General features: G+C 38.0%; 1 protein-coding gene across 15 annotated transcripts in view; it reads left to right on the top strand.

Moving 5' to 3' along the window:
* The window catches only part of CAST (calpastatin), a 130,528-nt gene that overhangs the window by 4,190 nt on the left and 103,415 nt on the right, over window positions 1–22,923 (top strand). For all 15 annotated transcript variants that reach the window (XM_032626607.1, XM_032626615.1, XM_032626613.1 and 12 more), the window contains exon 2: window positions 10,621–10,683. In XM_032626607.1, the coding sequence (XP_032482498.1) occupies window positions 10,621–10,683 (63 nt within the window). The remainder of the gene's footprint in view (window positions 1–10,620; window positions 10,684–22,923) is intronic.

The raw sequence follows: 22,923 nt of genomic DNA, 5'->3' as shown, positions 1-22,923 counted from the left end.
TTTAGTAAAAAAAAAAAAAAGAAAAAAAAAACTTACAAAGCTAGATTTCAAGAACATCTGATGGGCTTGGTAATGATGAAGCATGAAAGAGGGTAAATTTGGTTGGCTGACACCGGTAATCACATTCCTGAGTCAAAAGTTGACTCTAGTAGTCCATGTTAATTAAAGGTGTTTCTTAGCCTAATTAGACCTGTCGGTCCAGTGGCAGCGTGATCAAGGAGCGCAAGTCATTTGGAAGGCCCCATCATTGTGGCCAGCCTGGGAAAAGTGTCACAAGCCTTCCCTGGCAGGACAGACCACTTGACTGCAGTGACTTTTAGGAGTAATGAAAGCAAATTACATATTCTGCAAAAAGGGCACAGGCTTTAGGGTGCTGGGAGAATGGAGGTCACACAACTGTCCTCTTTTGTTTTTTGGGTTTTTGTTTGCGGTACGCGGGCCTCTCACTGTTGTGGCCTCTCCTGTTGCGGAGCACAGGCTCCAGACGTGCAGGCTCAGCGGCCATGGCTCACGGGCCCATCCGCTCCGCTGCATGCGCGATCCTCCCGGACCGGGGCACGGCATCGGCAGGCGGACTCGCAACCACTGCACCACCAGGGAAGCCCCAACTGTCCTCTTTTGTTTCACAGTTTCTGAATTGGTTTGCTTCCCATTGCAAATAAGACTTAAATTAAGAGTGTACCTGATGACATTATTCTTTAATCATTTTGATACTTCCCCAGAAAGTTAATTATATTCTACAGGTACTTTTTAAAGAATGATATAGCTTGCTGGTGGTGGAAACAGTGGGTGGCTAGTTGATATTCCAAGGTGAACTGGTGGGAAATTAGTTCTGAGTAGGCTGTCTCACTGGCATACTAGATTTCTCTAAGCAACACATCTTTATTCTATTTTTTCCTTGATGTTTTTAAAAATTTTTATTGTGGTAAAATACACATAACTTAAAATTTACCATCTTAACCATTTGTGAGTGTAAAGTTCTGTGGAATTAAATACATTCAGAATTCTTGTACAACCATCACTACCATCTAGCTCCAGAACTATTTTAATCTTGAAAAACCGAAACTCTATACCCATTAAACAATAAATTTTCATTCAATTTACATATTTACATTTGAATACATAGGACTGTATTCAAGTATCTGTGTTCCTTATCATTTTTTTATTGTAAGAACATTTAACATGAGATCTACCCTCTTAACCAATTTTTAAGTTTATGGTACATTGTTGTTGACTATAGGTACAATGTTGTACAGCAGATGCCCTCAAGATTCATCCATGTTAAAGCATATGTCAAAATTTTCATCCTTTTAAAATGGCTGGAATATATATATATTTGCTTATCCATTCATCTTTCAAGGCACACTCAGGTTACTTCCTGGTATAGCTATTTTTTGAGGAACCACCTTACTGTTTTCCACAGTAGTTGTACCATTTTACCTTCCTATCCTCAGTACACAAGGGTTCCAATATCTTCATATACTTGCCAACACTTGTCCCACTGCCTTCTGACCTCCAACATCTCTGATGAGAAATCTGTTTACAATCTTATTGAGTATCGCTTATATGTGATAAGTCATTTTTTATTGCTGCTTTCAAGATTCTCTCTTTGTCGTTCCAATAGTTTGATTGTAACTTGTCTCCATGTGAACTTTGAGTTCATCCTACTTGGAGTTTGTTGAACTTCTTGGTTGTTTATGTTTTTCATCAAATTTGGAAAGTTTTAGGTCATTATTTCTTAAAAAATCTTTTTCTCTTTCTTCATTTTTTTGGAACTCTCTCAATGTGTAGGTTAGTCTACTTGATGGTATCCCTCAGGTCCTGTAGGCTCTATATACTTTTCTTTAATCATTTTTCTTTCTGTTCCTCAGACTCAATAATTTCAATTGTCCTATCTTTAAGTTCACTGATTCTTTCTTCAGCCTGCTCAAATCTGCCTTTGAATCCCTCTAGTGAATTTTTCATTTCAGTTATTGTACTTCTCTGCTCTAGAATTGTTTTTTTTTTTTTTTTTTTGGTTTCTTTTTAGGTTATTTATCTTTTTATTGATATATCTGTTTTGTTTTTACATTGTTTTCTTGACTTTCTCCACACTACCTTTAGTTCTTTGAGCATCTTTAAGACAGTTGTTTTAAAGTTTTTATCTAGTATATCTGCCATCTGCTCTTTCTCAAGGACAGTTTCTGTTTTTTGTTTGTTTGTTTGTTTTTCCCATTGAATGGGCAATAATTCTCTGTTTCTTTGCATGCCTTGTGATATTTTAGGTTTAAAACTGGACATTTGAATCTAATAATATGAAAGCTTTGGGAATCAAATTCTCCTCCTTCCCCGGGGTTTGCTGTTTTGTTTTGCTTTGTTTTGTTTTTGATTGTCATAGGCTGTTTTTGTGTTGTTTTTTGCAGCCACAAGTGTACACTTAAGAGCTTCTCAGGTCTTTTCTGATCCTGCACTTTCCCTGGGCATGAGCAATCAGTGATCAGAATACAGATCCCCAGTATTTGGAGGACAGAGTCCTTTTTGCCTTTCTGGTTCCAAGCTGCATGCTCTAATGCACAACTGCTTGCTGTGAGTTGGGAACGGGAAATGGGCAGCTGCTGCCTAGCTGAGCTGAAATTGATGGAAATTAACCAAAACTTACCATTTAAACCTTCCCCTGGAAGTTGCAAGTCTTTGATAGACTCCAGAATTTCAAAATAGTTATATCAGACACATTCTGCCAGGGAGATTTTCATCTAGATGGGAAGATGGATTCCTGGTGCCTCCAACTGCACCATCGTCCCAGAATCCTCTCTTTAAATTGTTTTAAGGATTGAAATCCTATTAATGTGATTCTAAAGCTCTGTTCTTCAAGTTATCTCATAAAAAATTACCCAGAAAGCTTTACAGCTACCATAAAGGAAAAAAAAATCAAGTGTCTTTCAGTTAAGAAAAATGTAAAATAACTCCATCCAATGAGTACCTTTTATGTAAGTACCTCCTCAGATGGGAGAGTCATTTAACCCAAGAAGAAAAAGGGTTTGTGGTTAGAGTTTTCGTAAAATTTATGGAACTCATTCTGACTGTGGGGAACTTATAGAACACAGAAATGATTTGGTAAAGGCCAACGATGTTCACAGTTGCTTATTGTCCACCTACTATGTGTCAGGTTTTGTACTGTGTGCCGTGGACACAAAAATAGTGCTGATAGTACGTTTCTGGTTTTTTCTTGTGTTTTTCATAGATTAAAAATCACAAGCACATCCTAATGACTACTATAAAAGCAGCAAAGTAACTATTGAAATTCTCATGGCATCATCTTTGACTTAGAGGAAGTTCAGACAGCCTTACTGCATGTGGACCCCCTAAGCTAAACATGGCAGAAAGGCAGTCAATTCTACTTCTGAAAACTGGACAAAAAGAGGGTGTGCCCTTACCCTGCCACCTGGGCATATCCACCAGAATGTTGGAATATTAGAGAGAAGTGTATGGAGTTCAGGTGAAATATGGGGATTTCAGAATTATAGTTATGCAGTTAATCCTTAATATGTGTCTTCTTTTATGAGAAGCCCAAAGAAGGTTATCCTATATTTCTATGGTTTGATAACAAATGTTTCTAGAGAAGAAGAAAGATATCATGTGTATCACACCTTTCATTTACTTACTTTTTTAAAATAATTATTCTCCCCACAACACTTAGCCCACACTGATTATTATTTTAGTAAATGAACTCTTCCTCTGACACTAGCCTTCTCCATTAGTTTGGGGTTTTCAGTATTAAAAACAAGTAAAATGGCTAGGATATTCCCTTTGTGTGACTCCAGGGAGGTACATACTCCTGAGATAAGATTCAAAAAAATTTTTAACTTTTTATCACAGAAGAGAGAATAATATAATGTACTCCTCATGTACCCATCACCTTCTATAATTATTAACATTGTAACATTGTGCCTATCTTGCTTTATCTATCCAACTCCCAGACCCACCAACACACACACACATATGCACATACCCTGATGAAGTATTTTGTAGCATAGGAATTGCACATTTAACGTTATCCCTGTGACCAGCTTGGTATATGTTGTTTGCAAAATGAATTATCTATTCCCTGTGTACTTTCTTTCCTTATTTGTAATATGGAAATATGAGACTGATATAATACAGTGTCATGAGATAGGCAAAGTACTAAACATAAAGTTATCAGATGAATCTGGTTCCTCTGTACTTATGAAAAGTAAAACACTAACTTCTCTGCTGTATTATTTACAGCCTTAGAAAAATGAAACCTTAAACCTTTGCTTACTTCTCATATTCATTTTATTGTCTCATAATTAACCACAATCAGATTGATGCCAGAGAAAAAGAAGGGAGTGGAATAACTTTTATTGTATTCTTAAAATGAACGAGGCAATGGGCCAGGCTCCTCATTAATATCAGCTTGTTTCATAAGTAAGCCAGCCCCTGGGGTGGACACCATTACCTCCATTTTACAAGGAGAAAACGGAAAGTTTAAATTATTTGCTGAAGGTCACATAGCCTTTCAGACCCACACTCCTTCTGTCTTATTAGAGTTTGTCAGGGAATGGAATGCAGGGAGTTGGTTACCCAGGTAACAGAGAGGCTGGGAAGCCAACTGGGGTGGATGAGGCAAAGCAGAGATTAGAAATCTCGGGAAGCTGCTACCATTTCTAGACTGGAAAGAAAGAGGGAGAACCAGGATCACCCTGCAGAAGCTGAAAGCACTGCTGGCCCATCCTGCAGGAGACCCTACTGGAGGGAGCCAGTACACATCCCTGCTACACCAACTGACCAGGATCAGGGCAAGGAATCCACCTGAGGGCAAACAGGTCCACATCTACACCAGGGAGACTGTCTTAAAGCAAAATCAGCTTTACAACTTGGGCCTTCTGTGTGCTGAACAGTCTTGTTTCAGAAAGCAGAATACATACAAAAATAGATTTTAAGGGATTTTGCAGGAAATATCAATTTGCACATTGTCTCTTAATTTTTTAAGCTATTTTTTTCAACTTTTAAAATCTTTTATCTTGTTTACTAACCTGAAAAGAATGAATGTACTTCTCAGGGAACTTTTAGAGGTTTGTGGAAATGCAGTCATTCAGTTATGAATTATTTGTCACATCCCCACCACAGGACTAGAAAAAAAAAATATATAGTTTACCATCTGGGGACTTCCCTGGTAGCGCAGTGGTTAGGACTCCACGCTCCCAACGCAGGGGGCAACTAAGAGTTCGCATGCCACAACTAAGGAGCCCAACTACCGCAACTAAGGAGCCAGCGAGCTGCAACTAAGGAGCCCACCTGCCACAGCTAAGACCCAGCTCAACCAAATAAATAAATAATAAAATAAATAAATATTTTTTTAAAAATTTACCATCTGGTTGAAAAGGCAAAATATACATTTATGAAGTAATCAGTAAGCAGGAGCGTATACAATAAAGTGCTAACTTGTTTGCTTTACTAAGAAGCTAGAGACTAATATGCAATATGAAGGTATGGTGTGCCATTAATAGGGCTAGTCAGGACATGTTGGGTTGAACACAGGAGAGTGGGTTCCTGCATTGAGCAGTCGGTTTACCCAGGAGGCCCCGAGCTGCCCTGGCCTGCCTGACCTGGGGAAGCTCCCATGGGTGCCGACTCAGTGGGGTGATTGGAGGAGCAGAAACCTCCACTTCCTGTTGTGGTGCCCACAGATCTCCTCTCCAAACAGTGGTTTCCAATCCTAGCTGCATATTAGAATCAACTGGGGAAGTTTAGGAAAATATATCTGTGCCCACGCTCCCCCTGGACAAACTAAATCTAAATCCCTGGACTCTGGTCTGAGTGTTTCCAAAAGTGCTCTGGGCGCTTGTGACCTGCACTGAAAGATTAGACCCGAAGCTAAATGAAGGCTTTCTGATCCTTAGGAAGCAACCCACCCACCCCCTTCCCTGACAAGCCTTTATCTCTGTGTGCAGCGGTGGAGCAGTGAGGGAGCTGAGCTGTGTGCACTAGAGTCCGGAGGGCACCAAGATTTCATTGCTTCGTGATTTTGCCACAGCTATCACTGGACATGCAAATATTGACCTCTATTGGCATTCTCCAAGTTGCAGAAGGAAAATCTTCAAGCTGTTTTCAAATAACCTTTCCTGTTTTCTTAAACAGCTTTATTCAGACATAATTCATAAAATATCCATTAAAACATACAATTCAGTATTTTTTAGTATATTCACAGGGTGGTCCAAACATCACCTCAATTTAATTTTACAATGTTTTTGTCACCCCCTAAAAGAAACTCAGTACCTTTTTTGAAAAAAATTAAGCAGAGGCATTTCAGAAGCACACTAGCTGTTGGTGCTCTTTCATAGCTGAGCTTGGATTTGCAGAAGCTCATTTTTTGTCTGTCTTCTTTCTTTTTTAATATGTGTAGAAGTTTGATTTTTATCTTATCCTGTGATGTATACCCTTGTCTGTGCATGTATCAGGGTGTATCTAGGTAACGATGGGGAGGGTGCCGCAAATGCTCCAGAGTGGAAGACTGGCGCTGGCACAAATCCTTAGCTGGGTGAGAGCAAAGCTCCAAACTTTACTGCTCCTTGCTCCTGTTGATTTCCTGACAGGTTTATGAGTTTGCTATGGCAGAAAATTTTATGCATATTAATGCTATCTTCTAGAATGAGGACAAAGGACAGCTGTACTTACCAAATATGTAGTGATGCCAGGAGGTGGAAACAGTTTGGAAAATTATTCCTTTTTAGGCAAGATAGCAAAACTTTTATCTGATATTTTCCCTGCCTCTGAACTCGATTCCTTCATCTATCTTCATCTTGGCTCCAGTGTTTCCTGTCTTCTGGGGCCTTATCCTCCCAATGAAATGTTTCCTGCCTTAGGGCTGGTATCTTGCACTTCCTGTCTTTACCTCCTCTCCAGCTTCTAATACAGAATGAAACTTAAAAGCGTTGTGTGTCTGATTAATTTTATAAAAACAAACCAGTTTTAGAATAGGAAGGTTTTGTTGATTTGGGGCGTTGTTTTCTCTTTTATAGCATTGGATTGAGACTTTCTTGATGGGCATCAAAAGTTTTTAGCTAGCTTTTAACTAGCCTGGTCTCTGGCCCACAGACTTATAATCCTGTTACATAATGTGACTGAGGAGGATCTTACCTTTCAGATCCTTATTTCTTTACCCATAAAACGAGCTGCCGGTGTGTCCCTAGAATTTCTGTGGCAGTAAAGGAGACCACATAGGGGAAATGCCCAGCACTGGGCTTAGCACAAAGGAGATGCTTAGAACATGTTAGTTTCTTTCCCCTCTTACAGAAAAGTCCTTCCCAAATTTTTCAGGTTTGTGGTTCAGTTCCCAACCTATCACTCCTTCGCTTCTCCATGTTTCTCTCACCTCTTGCCTACCCACCAGCTATGTGTAGTAGTAGTAGATGAAGTTTTCTGTCTTCACTCTTTGAAAGACTTGCGGCAGGTTCCTATGCTGGATCAAATTTGACATATATCATTCCCAAACATTTCATTTCACCAGCAGAATGGAAAGTATGTGGAAAGTACTCAGTTATTCCATGAATTTAAAAATCAGTCACCTTGAATTTCAGTGAAAAGCTATAACTGATTTTATATCATTAATAGACTCCTGAATATTGAATAAGCCCCAAGAAATGGTCAAGGCAATGATTCATTTATAAAGTTGCTATTTACTGGATATTGAATGGTATTAGGTGATTCTTATTAATTCTGTTAGAGTTTTGTTGGAGTGATGATGTATTGTAGTTATGTAGGAAGAAGTCCTCAAATTAAGGAGATGCTTGATGAAATGTTTAGGGGTAAAGTTTCAGGATATCTGCAATTTACTTTCAAATGCAGGTACATATACAAATATAGGTAGATCTTTGTCCATAATATAAGCAGATATGGCAACATACGGCAACAATAGTTAATAGTTGTTGAATCTAAGTGATGGGACTATTGACATTCATTGTATTATTCTTTCAACTTTTCTGTATCTTAGAAATTTTTTATAATAAAAAAGCCAGATTAAAAAAACTGGAAAAATATGATCCATACAGCTCCTAAAAAATGTTGCCCTTTCATTATGTGATTTTTATGTCATTATATCATTATGCTTACTCTATTGAGAGCAAATATGTCTTTTGAAATTACAAAATACCAATTCTTATAATATATAATTTTTATGTTGTCATTATATCTCAACATTTTAAAAAGCATTTGCTATATATATATATATTACTCTCAAACTATTATTTGGAAACTGCATAATTATGAGGGATTTGAGCATTTCAGTGGAAGCAAATAACTGATGATGTTGGTTAACCTGGAGGACTGCAATTTTGAAACACCACCGGGAAACAACTTTATAAATGTTTTTAAGTAAAACATCTATCTACCTGTATTTTAGAAAAGGCTGTCTGCATGTTTACTTTAAGGTAATAAATCATAATATATGTTTGCCAACGAGCAGGAAGCGGAGTGGGACCTTGCAGAGAGCATGGAGCCTTGCTCTAGACGAGAGCCAGTTGCCTCTTTAAGTTTTCTCATTTGTAAAATGGAATAATCATATTTCCTACAAGTAAATGAGGCACTCAAAACAGTATGCTCAGTGGATATTGTTGTTATTAGGTATTACCTATATCTAATCTGAAAAAGGTATAGAATTGGTGATAAGAAACGAATGTGATATCAGTTCTAAATTTACCAGTTCTGGAAGGAGACAGATTGGGTAAATCTGCATCATTGTAGACCCATCCCTCTCAAATTCTCTCTCCAAATGTTGAATAATTCTTCCACCTACTCTAGCCTTTAAGAATCTTTTGCTTACCAATTATTCTAAAACTTATCAATTACCATCTAGCTCTGATATATATATGTGGGCTTTTAAATGCCTCCTGTTTTTTCAAGATCCCTTAATTACTCAATACCGATTGCTCTCAACTGTGGACAAACCCTTGACTAGGATATCTGGGTTAAACGAGCCCTGCAGAGAGCTTCATTCACCAAGCTGCTGTAGTCTCCCTGCTTTTCTGTGGGATCTACCCACTAATCCATGAGAGGCTTTTGTTTGGGGAAGAATTTTCCATTCATGAAAGTGATTTCTTTCTAGTTTTTTATGCAAAGAACTATTGAAAGATTTCACCCACATGTCTAATATTGCTTGGCCTTTTTCTTTTTTTTTACAAAAATATCTGTTTATATGATCAAAGGGAATATTATCTTATTTCATTTATCATAGTATAGTGACAAACAATAGATTTGAAGTCAGAAAACATGCTCTGCAAACTTTTCTCATTTACTAGGTGTATGTCCTTACTAAAAGCACATCACATGACTTTTATTCTTAGTTTTCTTAATCTATGAAATCACATGAGCCTCTTTTTTTGTATCAGATAAAAGTATATGAAAGAGCCTTGTAAATAATAAAGAATGATAAAAATTATTACTATTACTATTATTGCCATTCTTTTTAATTCGAATAACTTAAGTGTCCTACATATTCAGGTTGTGATTCAACTCTAGAGAACATAATGGGATTTTATGTTTTGATTTAACTAAAGGTGATTGGGGTCGAACCCAATGGTGAGCTTTTTATTTTCTTATATTTAGATTTCTTTTCCCGCTTTCTTGCACATCCCACATGTGCAAGAAATGAAATAATTCTTTTTTATTTTTTTGCGGTGCGCGAGCCTCTCACTGCTGTGGCCTCTCCCGCTGCGGAGCACAGGCTCCGGACGCACAGGCTTAGCGGCCATGGCTCATGGGCCCAGCCGCTCCGTGGCACGTGGGATCCTCCTGGACCGGGGCACGAACCCGTGTCCCCACCATCGGCAGGTGGACTCTCAACCACTGCGCCACCAGGGAAGCCCTGAAGTAATTCTCTGTACCCTCTTTTCAGGAACATACGATTTTTTTTTGTTTCTCAAAAAAATTCAATAATCTTCATGGCTTCTTTTATCTTATCAAAACAAATGAACATGTGAGCTATTTGAAGCTTTCACGTACCACGTAAAAATATTTCCTTTAATCACCAGTGTTCTAGTGAGAAAAATAATTCTGTTTCAGAACATAATGAAATTCTAAAGCCATAGTTAATGAAAGTTGCAGGTATGGTCTTTCCAATGCAGGATTTATCTTTCTGTGTTGGTAAATACTCAGACAGAAAGAACTCCAGAGAATTTCCAAGAGCCATTGAAAGTGATGGTTGATAAGGGGTGGCCCTCCCTTGAGTTCATGCTGAACTGAGACTTAAGTAATGGCTTAGGCTCACCATGGTCCTCAGACATCTCAGCTCCATGAGGAACCAGGTGTCTCTTATGCTGGCAATTTGGGCTTTAAAATTCCATGAGACATTTTGTAGGAGACGAGATGCCACCTTAGCATCACCATCAGATCTGTCTGGTTAATTACAGACTGATTTTCTGCATCCCAAATGAATGTCTGTAGCTTCCCTTAATTTTTGAAGGCCACCTACGTTGGTATAGAATTATCAACAATTCTCAGTAGGAAGATGAAAGGGGTCCTTGTTTTTACAGTCTATATATTTAGCCCTTTGGGATTAAAGTCACTATTATATTATCTTGTGTCACCTCCCTCTATTAAATGTTATCTTTTTAAATACTTTTATAGCATGCCGATGGAAAAACCAGTGGATCGCCTTCAAAGTCAGGAGAAAAGAAAGGATCAGATGAGGTAATTTCCACAATACTGGGTTTTCATTTTCTCTTGTTTTTAAATTGTGAATTCTGTCTTGAAGTAAATAATGAGGCAGCAAATATCTCCTACTGGAATATTGGTAAATTTAATTTTAACTACCATTTGATTTAACACTATAAGTGGAAATCATTAAAAATAAATTTAAAAAATAAAGTGTTCCTTGGAGAGGAACATCTAGAAGTTGTTTCCATTCAGGAATAGAACTCAGTTATTTAGGGTGTTTTCCCTGTAGGAATTGGTGAATCTTAACTGTTTTTTGTTTGTTTGTTTGTTTGTTTGTTTTGGTGAACGAAACATGTAGGAGGGGAAACCAAATGCTATAGTTGAAAAGGAAATCTTTTTTTGTTGTTTTGGTTTTTTTTTTTGCGGTGCACGGGCCCCTCACTGCTGTGGCCTCCCCCGCCGCAGAGCACAGGCTCCGGACGTGCAGGCCCAGCGGCCATGGCCTACGGGCCCAGCCGCTCAGTGGCACGCGGGATCCTCCCGGACCGGGGCACGAACCCGTGTGCCCTGCATCGGCAGGCGGACTCTCAACCACTGCGCCACCAGGGAAGCCCCAGGAAATCTTTTTTTATGAGAGTCACTGTGAAAGGAGGACAGTGATAACCTAGATTAAACCAGTTATTCAGGTTCATAAACAAAAGGGAGAGAAAAGGACTATTTTTACTTGGATCCATTCTGTGGAAATACTTGTAAAACCAAACCTCCTCACTTTGAGATGTGTTTTCTTTGAGCCTGTGAATTTCTTCTTTCACTGAATGATGCCTCATTATGTGCACTGTTAACATGGCCTGGTCTCCATGGAAGAGTCATGTGAAAGTTCTATCCTCCAAAAGGGTACTGGGCTTGCCTTCCTTTTGCTGCTTTTCACATTTTAAATCTCAACGGAACATTCATCTTCATTCAGTAGAAATTGCTATCATTTCCAGTTTGTAAAAGAGCCAGGTCCTGAAAGGTAGCTGGAAATTTAGAAAGCAAAAAGTGATCATTTTATTTTTCTCTATATTATTAACGTGTTTCCAGAAATCTAGAATCTACCTCCTCTTTCTGCTTATTTGCTGCAGTTTTGAAATATTCAATATATTTCAATATATTCAGTATGAAGAAGGCCATTATGACTAGAACTTGCTATGAATTCTGCACTAAGGTTTTGTCCACAGCTGTCTATTATTGTTTCCATTACCAACACCCATGAAAATATATTTTAGATTATTTCTTACCACGCAAATTTGCAGTAAGGTTTTGTACCCATGGAAGGCAAAATTTCTTTACAAAGTAAAAATAAACTTTTATTAAGATTTTATCCTGCTACTTGGTTATATTATTTAAAATTTTTTTCCATGGAAAAAATACCACATTTTTCCCCTTTTACTAGCATGAAAATCTATATAATATCACTCAGTTCCCCATCAACCCTACTCTTTAAATATATTCCCAGATATCTATCAAACTATCAGATAGTTTCCTGTTTGAAAACTATAGTGTCTCTTTATTCTCCAGACTAGGAAATAATGTTTTTAGATGTTATTCTCTATTAATATTTATAAAGTTTAAACTATTTGCACAAAAAATGAAATCTTCTTTTCCAGTACAATCAAGTGGATAGTGACCTAGTTCTTATAGGATTATTCTCAACAATTATGTTATGTGGAAGCTTAAATATTACGCCTTGAATGTACAGGCATTGTTGGTTTAGGCAACAACTGCTTGCCCGGTGATAGGTCTTTTATATATCCAGACTATAAAATGCCTTATTTTCATATTTATAAAGGGCTTGGGAAAACTGATAAGTAGTCCTGTTATCAATGCAGCCAGGGGAGAATTTGAAACTTCTGTGTCAATATGATGACTGTACTTTCAGTTTTTCGAAACTGAAAGGCTGAACTTCCACCTTGAGAGAAGAAAGAAAGAATTTTTCTTTTCTTTATCAGCAATCCAGGCAAGTCTGACATTGTTTCATAACACTTCTGAGAAATTCAGATTTACAACTCTTGCACTTGTGCCAGAGCCTGGTCATATCAGTCTGTTCTGCTCCGTCCCAGCTGGCAGAAGAGAGGAGATAGAGGCTTTGCCCTGCTCCTGTGGCATAAATCACTGCAGAGATTCAGATAGTCTGAGACTGAAGATTGTTTATTATCTCACCAAATTCTGCCCAGATCTATTTGATAGGGTGGACAGATGTGTGGGTGTGATAATTTGGTAGTCGAGTTATATTTCCAATATGGTCTGTCTCTAAAGAATCTCTAATTCTTTACGTCATGTGCAGTTAAGTAACTGATGACATACTATGGCCCTGGAGACAATTCAAGGAAACCATCCTACATTAGGCATTATTTTAGCCTTTATGTTCATGATTATAAAACCATGTGCAATCTGGACTTGTAATCTGCCTATCCTACCACCCACGGTTGGCTACCATCCTCTTAAGATTACCAGAGAAAGGTTTCCCAAAACTGATTCTTTCTCCCAAATATTTTCTCATCTACTGCTCTGTTGAACAAGAAGTAAGATTAAGAAGCTTAGTTTGGGTTTTTGGTAATCCATTTTCAAACTAGCGTGTGCCTCCAAAGGGTGAATAACTTGTTGTCCCCAAGCATATGCAAACATACTGGTTAGGCTTCCAAGGACAAACTCAGGCCTTCGAAACAAAGTCAGTTTGAAAATGTACTTTCTATGCTCAGGGGTACTTCTCAGTGTTTTTTCCTTCTCCCTTTATTGTTCTGCATTTCATTTGGAGATGCAAGAGAAAAGGTGTAGAGGAGGGCTTCAGGAAGATTTAACCCGGAGTAAAAATGATTAGGGTTAGGCAAGAACCATTATTATATTGTCATATGTAAAAATGACAGCTGTGTGAATTTCAGAGCTCTTTTTCTCCTGCTACCATAAATAGCTCTTACTTGTCTTGAGTATGACCCCTATACAGCCACTAAGTGATCCTAGGAGGTCTGCAGCAATTTTAATAGACTCTTGCAACTAAAATATCATTTGTCACATTGCATTTGCAATATAAATGCTTGAGGATGGAGTTGAGTGTCTAATGAGAATGTTTTTTGTTGTTTTTTTTGTTTTTTTGTTTTTTTGGGTTTTTTTGCGGTACACGGTCCTCTCACTGTTGTGGCCTCTCCCGTTGCGGAGCACAGGCTCCGGACTCGCAGGCTCAGCAGCCATGGCTCACGGGCCTAGCCGCTCCGCAGCATGCGGGATCTTCCCCGGACCGGGGCACGAACCCGTGTCCCCTGCATCGGCAGGCGGACTGTCAACCACTGCGCCACCAGGGAAGCCCTATTTTTTTGTTTTTTTATGACAATCATTATGAACTTGTTAAGTCCTTCTCAGATGTAGAGGAATTGTAAGACCAAAAGTTGCATGGACTAACAAGCCAAAGACAAAATGACTAGAGAGCAGGAAAAGAAAAATGAAAACATTTATTAGTACCTTTAAATACAGTGGAACAAAGTAGCCTTCACAAACCTGCAATCAAATCTATTTAATGTATTTGACTGACACATCTGGCCACACTGGGTGAGTGTAAGCATCTTAGCAACATATTTCAGTGAAGTCCTAAGGAATGGAATTTAAAGCATATGATGGGACATTTATATTAGGGGATGCTGGATAAAGGGTATACAGGAAATCTCTGTACTAGCTTTGCAACTCTTCTATAAATGTAAAATTATTTCATAATAAAAAGTTAAAAATAAATAACAACAAACAAAAAATAAAGCGTATGATGGGCATGATTTCACAGAGCCAGTTTTAAGAACTTCAGATTTCATAATGGATATATTTTTATGGATAAAGAAAGAGAGATAATAGAGTTGAAATTGTGCCTTAAAGGAAAAGATATGTGATAAATTTTCTTTACCATAATAGCGTTGGTGGCATTCTTTTCCTCAGTGTTTACCTTTCCTCCTTCAAAAGTGCGTGAATTTAAGTATTGAAATGACTCCAACATTTTAAAATTTTTTCTAACATTTTTTCTCTTGATGAAATTAGTCTTTTTTTTTTATCACAAAAGTAATATGTACTTGTAAAAAACAAAAGTATTACCCAGTCTTACCACTTAAATTATAACTGCTGCTATGAAATTTTGTGTATTCTCAAATTAATGTGATGATCTTGTGTGTTCATAATTACTATATATACTCTACTGATTTTAGTAACTTTTTAATGATCATACAGCTAAAACTTAACCATTGAAGAAAATTTAGAAAGTACTGACAATTTTAAAGAAAAAACACTACCATCTAGACTTCTAGTACCTAGAGAGATGGCCACTATTTCCATCTTTGAGTATTTTCCTCCATCTTTTTTCTATGTATATATATGATGTTTAAGCTGAGATAACAAAGGAATGTCCCTAACAGGGCCTAGACTAAAAATGATAAACAATGTGCTTTGTGATAGAGAAATCTTTTCCAATCAAAAAGAGTCATCATTGTGTGTGAATTTTAAATACATAGATAATTGTATTTAAGTACCTTGGCATTTAATATAGCATTTAATCTGGTCATGATTTTGTGCTGTGTTTTTTGTTCAAGAAGTTTGCTGGGTCTGTGTTCCCACAGCAAGTGATATAGCCGTCCTTAGCAAATTCTGGAAGAGTGCCACAGCAAATGTTATTTTAAGAGGTGATAGGTTATTACAATCTCTTGTCTGTTGTAACTGTGGGGAGTTGATTGTGGCTGGACAAGTTCACGTCCCAGTGCCAAGAAGGAGGCAAAGCTGAACAGGTGCCCCAAGGGCAGTCCCACCTGGCTTACCTAGAGATCCAGAATCCCCTGGGTGTCTGATCTGGAAGGCTAAACTCACTAAAGGAAGTTCCAAAATCCTTTTCAACTGTAGTTTCCCCATTGTTTAGTTCTAAATTTTGATTTATTTCTTCATTGACTAGAATATTTTTAAGATAATTTTTTTCCGCGAAGGAACACAGATGGTGATTTTCTGTGTCTGTGTGGATCCCAAGCATGTTTTTCTGCTGGCTTCACACAAGAAATTAGTACAAAATTGTACATTTTGGGGTAACAGTTCTGTTCCCTTGAAGTTCAGTACCTGTTGCTCCATGGTCTTCTGACTTTTTGTGCTATAGAGAAGATGTCTGGGGAAGCCTTATATTTATTTTTAGAAAGTATGTTTTTCCTGCTTCGGTGCATATGCGGTTTCTTTTTCTTTTATTCTTACAATTTAGAATTTAGTATTTTTCTTATGTGGAGCTTACCAAATGGGTCTACAAGAGCAATCCATGAATTTAAGTTCAAAACCTACAGTTAAAATACCAGACATTATGTAGACATTCAAATAGCCTATTTATCCTAAGACATGTATTCAGGTTGAATTCTGAGTCTGAGAAAAATGCGGGTAGTTTATAAAATTCAGGAGAAAAATGCTTTGCCATTCTGAGACCACAGTGAGAGCATCTTCTTTCTCACGTGCTGTGGAAGCTTTGAAGAGCCACACTCCTAATCCAGTTAGCCTGCCACCCAGTCCATGGTGCCCAGGGAGGTAGCACATTGTAGTGGCTGAGTGCAGACTCTATAGAGTCCCACTGCATGGACTTGCTCCCAGCTCTGCCACTGCCTAGCTGTGTGTTCTTGGGCCAGTTACTTTGCTTCACTAAGGGTACCTTCCTCATGTGTAACATGGAGATAACAATAGCCTCTACATAAGTTAATGTGAAGATCAATGAGACCAAGCATACGAAGTGTCCAGGACAGTGCCTGGGACACGCGAAGTGCCATATAGATGCGAGCTGCTATTATTGTTATTATTATTACTACTGTTATTATTGGTGTGGCCTTATTATGATTACTATTACTAGGCAATGAAGAGAACTTTGTTTAGCAATAAAAGTGAGCCCCTTATTGATTTCTAACCAGGACTCAAATTCTTTTGTTCACTACATATTGCCAAGCCTTTCCCATTAAAAAAGGAAGGAAGTTTGGTAGTTCATTAAGCTTAGTAGTCCTTTTGTTTCAAAACAACTCTGTGTAACACCCAGAAACGTATACCAATTGCTAGAAAGTACAGTCCCTCTTTAACAAAGAATATGAAAATAATATGCTTTTAAATTAAGAATCTGTGATATACAAAATGTTATATAAGTAGTAGGGAGTGGCTAATAAAAATAGTTAGCCATTTTGCCTCTATAAAAGAACATATAAATATATGAACATTATATCATGCAGCAATAAAATACCCTTCATTCTTGCACTTTGGAGTAATGAGCCTAATTGCCTAAGATCGTAGGTCCCACCAAAACTGTCTCTGAAGAGTGTCCCTTATAGCATAGGAAATTGGAATCAAAGTTAACAAAGTATCAAAGGAATTGAATAGGAGTTAAATTTATTGACTTTAGAATAGGTCATAAGTCCTGGAAACCTGATGGACAAGTCAATTAAATATGAGTCCTGAAATATCCTGTTTTAAAGTTTTTATTTTTTCAGTCTTATCTCTAGACTTTATTAGCTTCTCAAAGATACAGGAATGACTGATTCAAAAGGGATGAAAGGGATGATAACCTGAAATTGTGCCCATAACAAGATACCTGTGTCATCTAAGGACTGAATATGTATGATTCCTGTCATAAAGTCAATAATATTTTATCATATACCAAATGTACATAATAGCTTGTTATGGCCTTCCAAAAACAGTTCATTTTTGAAATCAAAATCTCTCAGCAAGTTGACATCATAAAGTCTTTTATGTTCCAATCAGCATTATTACAGAATGCTTAGTAAATGTGTAGAGCACTGATATAGTGTCATAAAAAATTATTAAAAACTCTCTATCCCTCATCTTCTAGGACATTATGTGAGATGGTGCAGTGATTCTCAAGTTTTAACATGCCTAAGAATCACCTGGAGATAGTATGAAAATTTCAGACTCCTGGACCCCATCTCCAAACATTCTAATTTATCAGGTCCAAGGTGGGATTAGGGAATCAGTATTTTTACCAGTCACCCCAGGTGACTCATATCTTCTGATGGTGGTCTTCTGAGCACATTTTGAGTAACACACATAATTCTTATGGAGTGCATAACACAGTTCCTGGCACACATGAACTTTTCTTCCTTTTTACCTCTTCTCATTTCCTTTTTCCTTTATTTTTAAAATGCCACCCACCAACCCCATCCCTTAGCTAACTCTGCTTTACCGTGTCCTGGGGACAGGGTGGCTCTGAAGCACATCAAGGGTGCTGCAGTTTCAAGGGATCATTGAACCACACGGGAGGCTTTGGTTGCAGGGAGCTGGTACTAACCCTATTTCTTCCCACTTCTCCTAGGACCTTGTTCCTTCAACTATCCCCTCATTCGTTTTACTCTTTATTTAATGACTCCTCTTTAGACTACTTATCGGTTTAGTCTTCCTCATCGTAAACTATTTAAAAATATTTCTTTTGAAACTGCTCAAGCTCCCATTCCATCTTCCTTTCTAACCCTCACTGCCAAAATTCTTGGTTGAAATTATCGAAGAAAAGAGTGTAGAGAGAGAAGAGAGAAACTAAAAGCAAACGTTGATAAATGCCTGCATGGAGGATGTAGGAAGGAGAAACCAGTGAACAAGTGAAACAAGAAGCAACTAAAGGGGTGGGGGAACCTGGATGTTGCAGTGTCATCTGTGGGGAGGCTGGAAGAAGGGTCTAGGCTGATAATAGTTCTAGAATTGTGAGGGCTGAGGAAAGTTTCTTGTTTGGAGACTGCGGTATTGTAGGTTCCCTTGGGAGCTGTCCCTGTTATGATTAAGTGGATTGAGTAAGTGGAGATTCTGCATAGATGACTGTTCTTCTCTTCCAATGTACATGCATTTATATAGCAAACATCAGATAAAGCAAAAAAAAAAGTTGAAATCAGTGTTCATTTACACAAAGAGAGATAAGTGTGACCAAGATGGCATCACATGGTACAGATTTCTTGGATTGTTTGCCAGATGTTCACAGGTAAATTGATTCATTTATCACAATATCAAATAAGAAAGACATTATTTGGAAAGCACTCTGGAGTGAATTCTAAACATATGTTTATCTTAATCATTAAGAATGTAGACTTCCTGGTTACTTTTTCACATTAAGGTTGGCACCCCTGTTCTCTTTCTTTTGCAGATCAAGCCTCTTACTCCTAAGTGGTCTAATTTGAGCTCAAGATGCAGAATATTTGGACTTTAGTACATGCAGAAATATATCACTCTGAAATCTGCAAATACAGTCTCAAAGAAAACACTTTACTTACAGGAAACTGAGAGTTAAAGTGATTTCATACACATTCCAATTTTGGTTTCACTTAGTGCTTGGGATAAAAATTACTTCTCTGAATACAATTTTGTTACGTTTTTCTCTGCTTACTTTCTTAAAACACTGAGTAGACTCAGTAAAGTCTGAAACCATACATCTATTTCACTGAAAAGTGAAAGCCGAGTAAAAAGCTGAATAGCTAAATTTTTAAATAATGCATTTAAAAAATAATGAGGGGGGGCTTCCCTGGTGGCGCAGTGGTTGAGAGTCCGCCTGCCGATGCAGGGGACACGGGTTCGTGCCCCGGTCCAAGAAGATCCCACATGCCGCGGAGCGGCTGGGCCTGTGAGCCATGGCCGCTGAGCCTGCGCGTCCAGGGCCTGTGCTCCGCAAAGGGAGAGGCCACAACAGTGAGAGGCCCGCGTACTGAAAAAAAAAAAAAAAAAAAATGAGGGTTCTTACTACCAGCTATGCGATGAGACATTGCTGAAATGTTTGTTATATAGATCTGGTAATAACTGTCTTACTTTAAACATACACTTCAGGGGACACCCAGTGGTTAAAAGGACGAAATTTCTTGTACGGTGTTCAGTTGGAATAAAATATTTCTTGTCTCAGCAGTGATAATACCTTGCCGACTTTGTTTTTCTGAATGAGCATATGTTAGGAGTGTGTGTGTGTGTGTGTGTGTGTGTGTGTGTGTGTGTTTTAAGAAGAAAGGGCTTTGATTTTGACTTTTATATAAATTTCTTCAAATATTTGAAAACTTAAAAATTATAAGATTAGAAACGTTATAAATATGATTAAACTTTTCCTTTAATGAAGACATAAATGGTATTTAGAAATGAGAAATAAGTGACTGAGAGTCATGAATAAGAAAAAAAATTAAATCTTTTTGACCAAGAAATTCCAATTCTAGGAATTTGTTTCAAGTACATAATCAGAGGTGTACTCGATAGCTATGTACAAAGATATTCTCCATAGCTTTGTTTATAATAATAACAAACTAGGGGAGAAACAAATGTACAGCCGTAATGAATTGGTGAAGTTACAGCACAAACATAGTGACTAAGGCATCTTTAACACCATGCTTTGAAGAACATGTAGCAGTGGAGGAACGTGTTTATGTTAGGTAAAGAAAAATGATGAAAGACCAGCAATTCCATGTATTTAACAGATGGTGCATATTTATGTATTTGCATAAAAATAGAGAAATAACTGAAAGTAGTTATCTTGATTGGTAAGATTTGGAGTAATTTACGTTTTCTTCTTACTACTTTTCTCTTTATTCTAAATGTATTTTCTTTTAATCAGAGGAAAAAGAATAATAAACAGCATAGATAGTAAAAGAATAATGGAAGAGAGTGTTTTAACAATGATCAAAACTAAATCTATGCATCCGTCTGCTTAGACCTTAAAGGGAGAAGTGTTTTACATGTGAGTCTTTTTCCTTTGGAACCTTCCAGAGTAAGGCGGCTGCCGCCACCGTGTGTGTGTGCGGGCGCATGTGCAGGTGTTTGACTAGAAGTGCATCTCTTAGATATGGACATAGAATTAGGATTTAAGCACTAAGGCAGCTTAGAAGGCAAGGATTTTTTTTTAATTTATTTTTGACTGCGTTGGGTCTTTGTTGCTGTGCACGGGCTTTCTATAGTTGCAGCGAGCAGGGGCTACTCTTCGTTGTGGTGCTCGGGCTTCTCATTGCGGTGGCTTCTCTTGTTGCAGAGCACGGGCTCTAGGCACGTGGGCTTCAGTAGTTGTGGCACGTGGGCTCAGTAGTTATGGCTCGCGGGCTCTAGAGCACAGGCTCAGTAGTTGTGGCACACGGGCTTAGTTGCTTCGCAACGTATGGGATCTTCCCGGACCAGGGCTGGAACCCATGTCCCCTGCATTGGCAGGTGGATTCTTAACCACTGCGCCACCAGGGAAGTCCCAAGGATTATTAATTATTTTTAGTTTATGGTCCCTTCAAAATCCGATGAAAACTGATCTTTTTCTCTGAAAAGGACATATATATGTGAAGACAAGAATGCAAAAAAAAAAAGTGTGACATACAACTTAAAGAGGTTTAGAGATACACACCATCCCCACCCCTGGGGTGGGGGCAGTCTTGTCAAGTAGATATATTCAGGAGGCATCATCTAATATTTTCCCAGTTGGCTTGTTGTTGATGGCTGAAATTCCACTGTTAGCAACTTGCTTAAACTTTGAGTTAAGCATTGCCTTCCCTTGGGTCCTCTTTTAAATTGTGGATGTTCCTAGGAAGGATAATATATTAATTATTAACACTTTGGTGAGAAGTAGTTCAATAAGAGGGAAAACGAATTATGTAAGAACTACTTTTATAGATTTGATAAAGGTAGTAGAGAACTATCGATCATTTGATATTGATAGCTAACACATATGTAGGCATTACACACACACACACACACACACACACACACACACACCTTACAAGCACCCCATTCTCCTGATGAGGAAATTGAGGCACAACTTGATTAAATGACCTGTCCAGGGTCACACAGTTATATAATAGTGGAGCCAGGATAGAACATATTTTCCAGAGTCTATACTTTCAACTAGTATCCAAAACTGTTCATAAAATAATCTATTTTCAGAATTCTACTTAAAGCTAACTCCATAGACTTTCTTACCACTGTTGTCAATTTTTGTAACTCACTTCTCTAACTTTTCACTGCCTTCTTTCTTCCTTGTATTATACCCTCTTTTTACTCAGGAAGATCGTAAAACAAGGTTAAATCATTCCCATTCCTTTGGATCTAAAATGTAAGTGTAGGCACAGCTGCTCCCTCCTTATGGATAGTAAATGAGGCAGGGAAGGAAGCTAAGTCACAGCAGAGGTAGAGCCAGGAGAAAGATAGCATTCTCCTGACTCCCAGTCAATGCAGCCATCTCGAGACTAGAAAGACATGAGATAGACCACTTCAAGGACTTCCAGTTGGAGATAATGAATGGCACTGAGTAATCAGGAAAAAAAATTCAGTGCTGGCCACCATAATGTGTGTTATTAAGGGCTTTGTGGAGGCGATGTTTCATTCACTGAGTAAATTTCTATGTTATGTTGTGAGTTAATAATAAGACATCATTATGACCTATTTATCAGTGTTGCCCAGGGGACTAACATATCCTATTTACCAAATTGCATTGGGGGTAGCACCCATTTATACTTCCTTCTGTAGTCATAGCAACTTGTACTTGTTTGTAGACTACTTAGAACCATGGTGTAGACGAACATTTGCGAATAAGAGTCACAGCCTTATAATTGCTAGTGTTGGGGTATCTGACCTCCCTTTGAAAGACGTCTTTTCCTAGATACTATTTTCCAATAAAGCATGTGTTTTCATGTGGAAACACAATATTTCTTTTCATTCTAGGGGGTGACTATTAACTAGTGGAACTGATTTGTCAACAAATGTGTCAAAACATATATTTTAATGAGAATTCTTATCCTGAAAAATACTACATTTCATCAAGCCTAGGACACCACTGATCTAAAAATGCACTGATTAGAAAATGCTAAGAAAGAAAAAAACTGTCAGCTAAAAATAACGTTGACGTTTCTGAAGACCATTCAACAAACAGGATTTTAAAAATGGCTTGAGCAATTATTTGAATGTGTCAGCTACCAAGTTGAACCCTTGAGGGTTTCGATGTTCATTTAATGCAAACATTCTTGTGTATTTGTGTGTTCACAAATTCTGTCAAATATAACATCTAATCTGTTATGTAACGGATTATCTCAAACTGGAGAATCCCTAGCCTGCTTTCTCTTGAGGGCTATTACTTTGGTGGAAATGTGGACCAGCTCCCTTTCTCACACTTCGGGGTGGAGAAGAGAATCGCTGGATTGGAACCTTCAGGAACTCTTTGACACCTTCATGGCAGGGAAGGGCACTGTGTCTTAGCTGGGGCAGAAGAACTCTCACCCACAGGTTGACTTCATTATCACTGGAATCTTTGGGGGATGG

The sequence above is a fragment of the Phocoena sinus genome, chromosome 3 (assembly GCF_008692025.1).
Source record: "Phocoena sinus isolate mPhoSin1 chromosome 3, mPhoSin1.pri, whole genome shotgun sequence".
Classification (NCBI taxonomy): domain Eukaryota; kingdom Metazoa; phylum Chordata; class Mammalia; order Artiodactyla; family Phocoenidae; genus Phocoena; species Phocoena sinus.
Note: the sequence above shows the minus strand (reverse complement) of the source record. Positions and strands in the feature narration are given on the sequence as shown.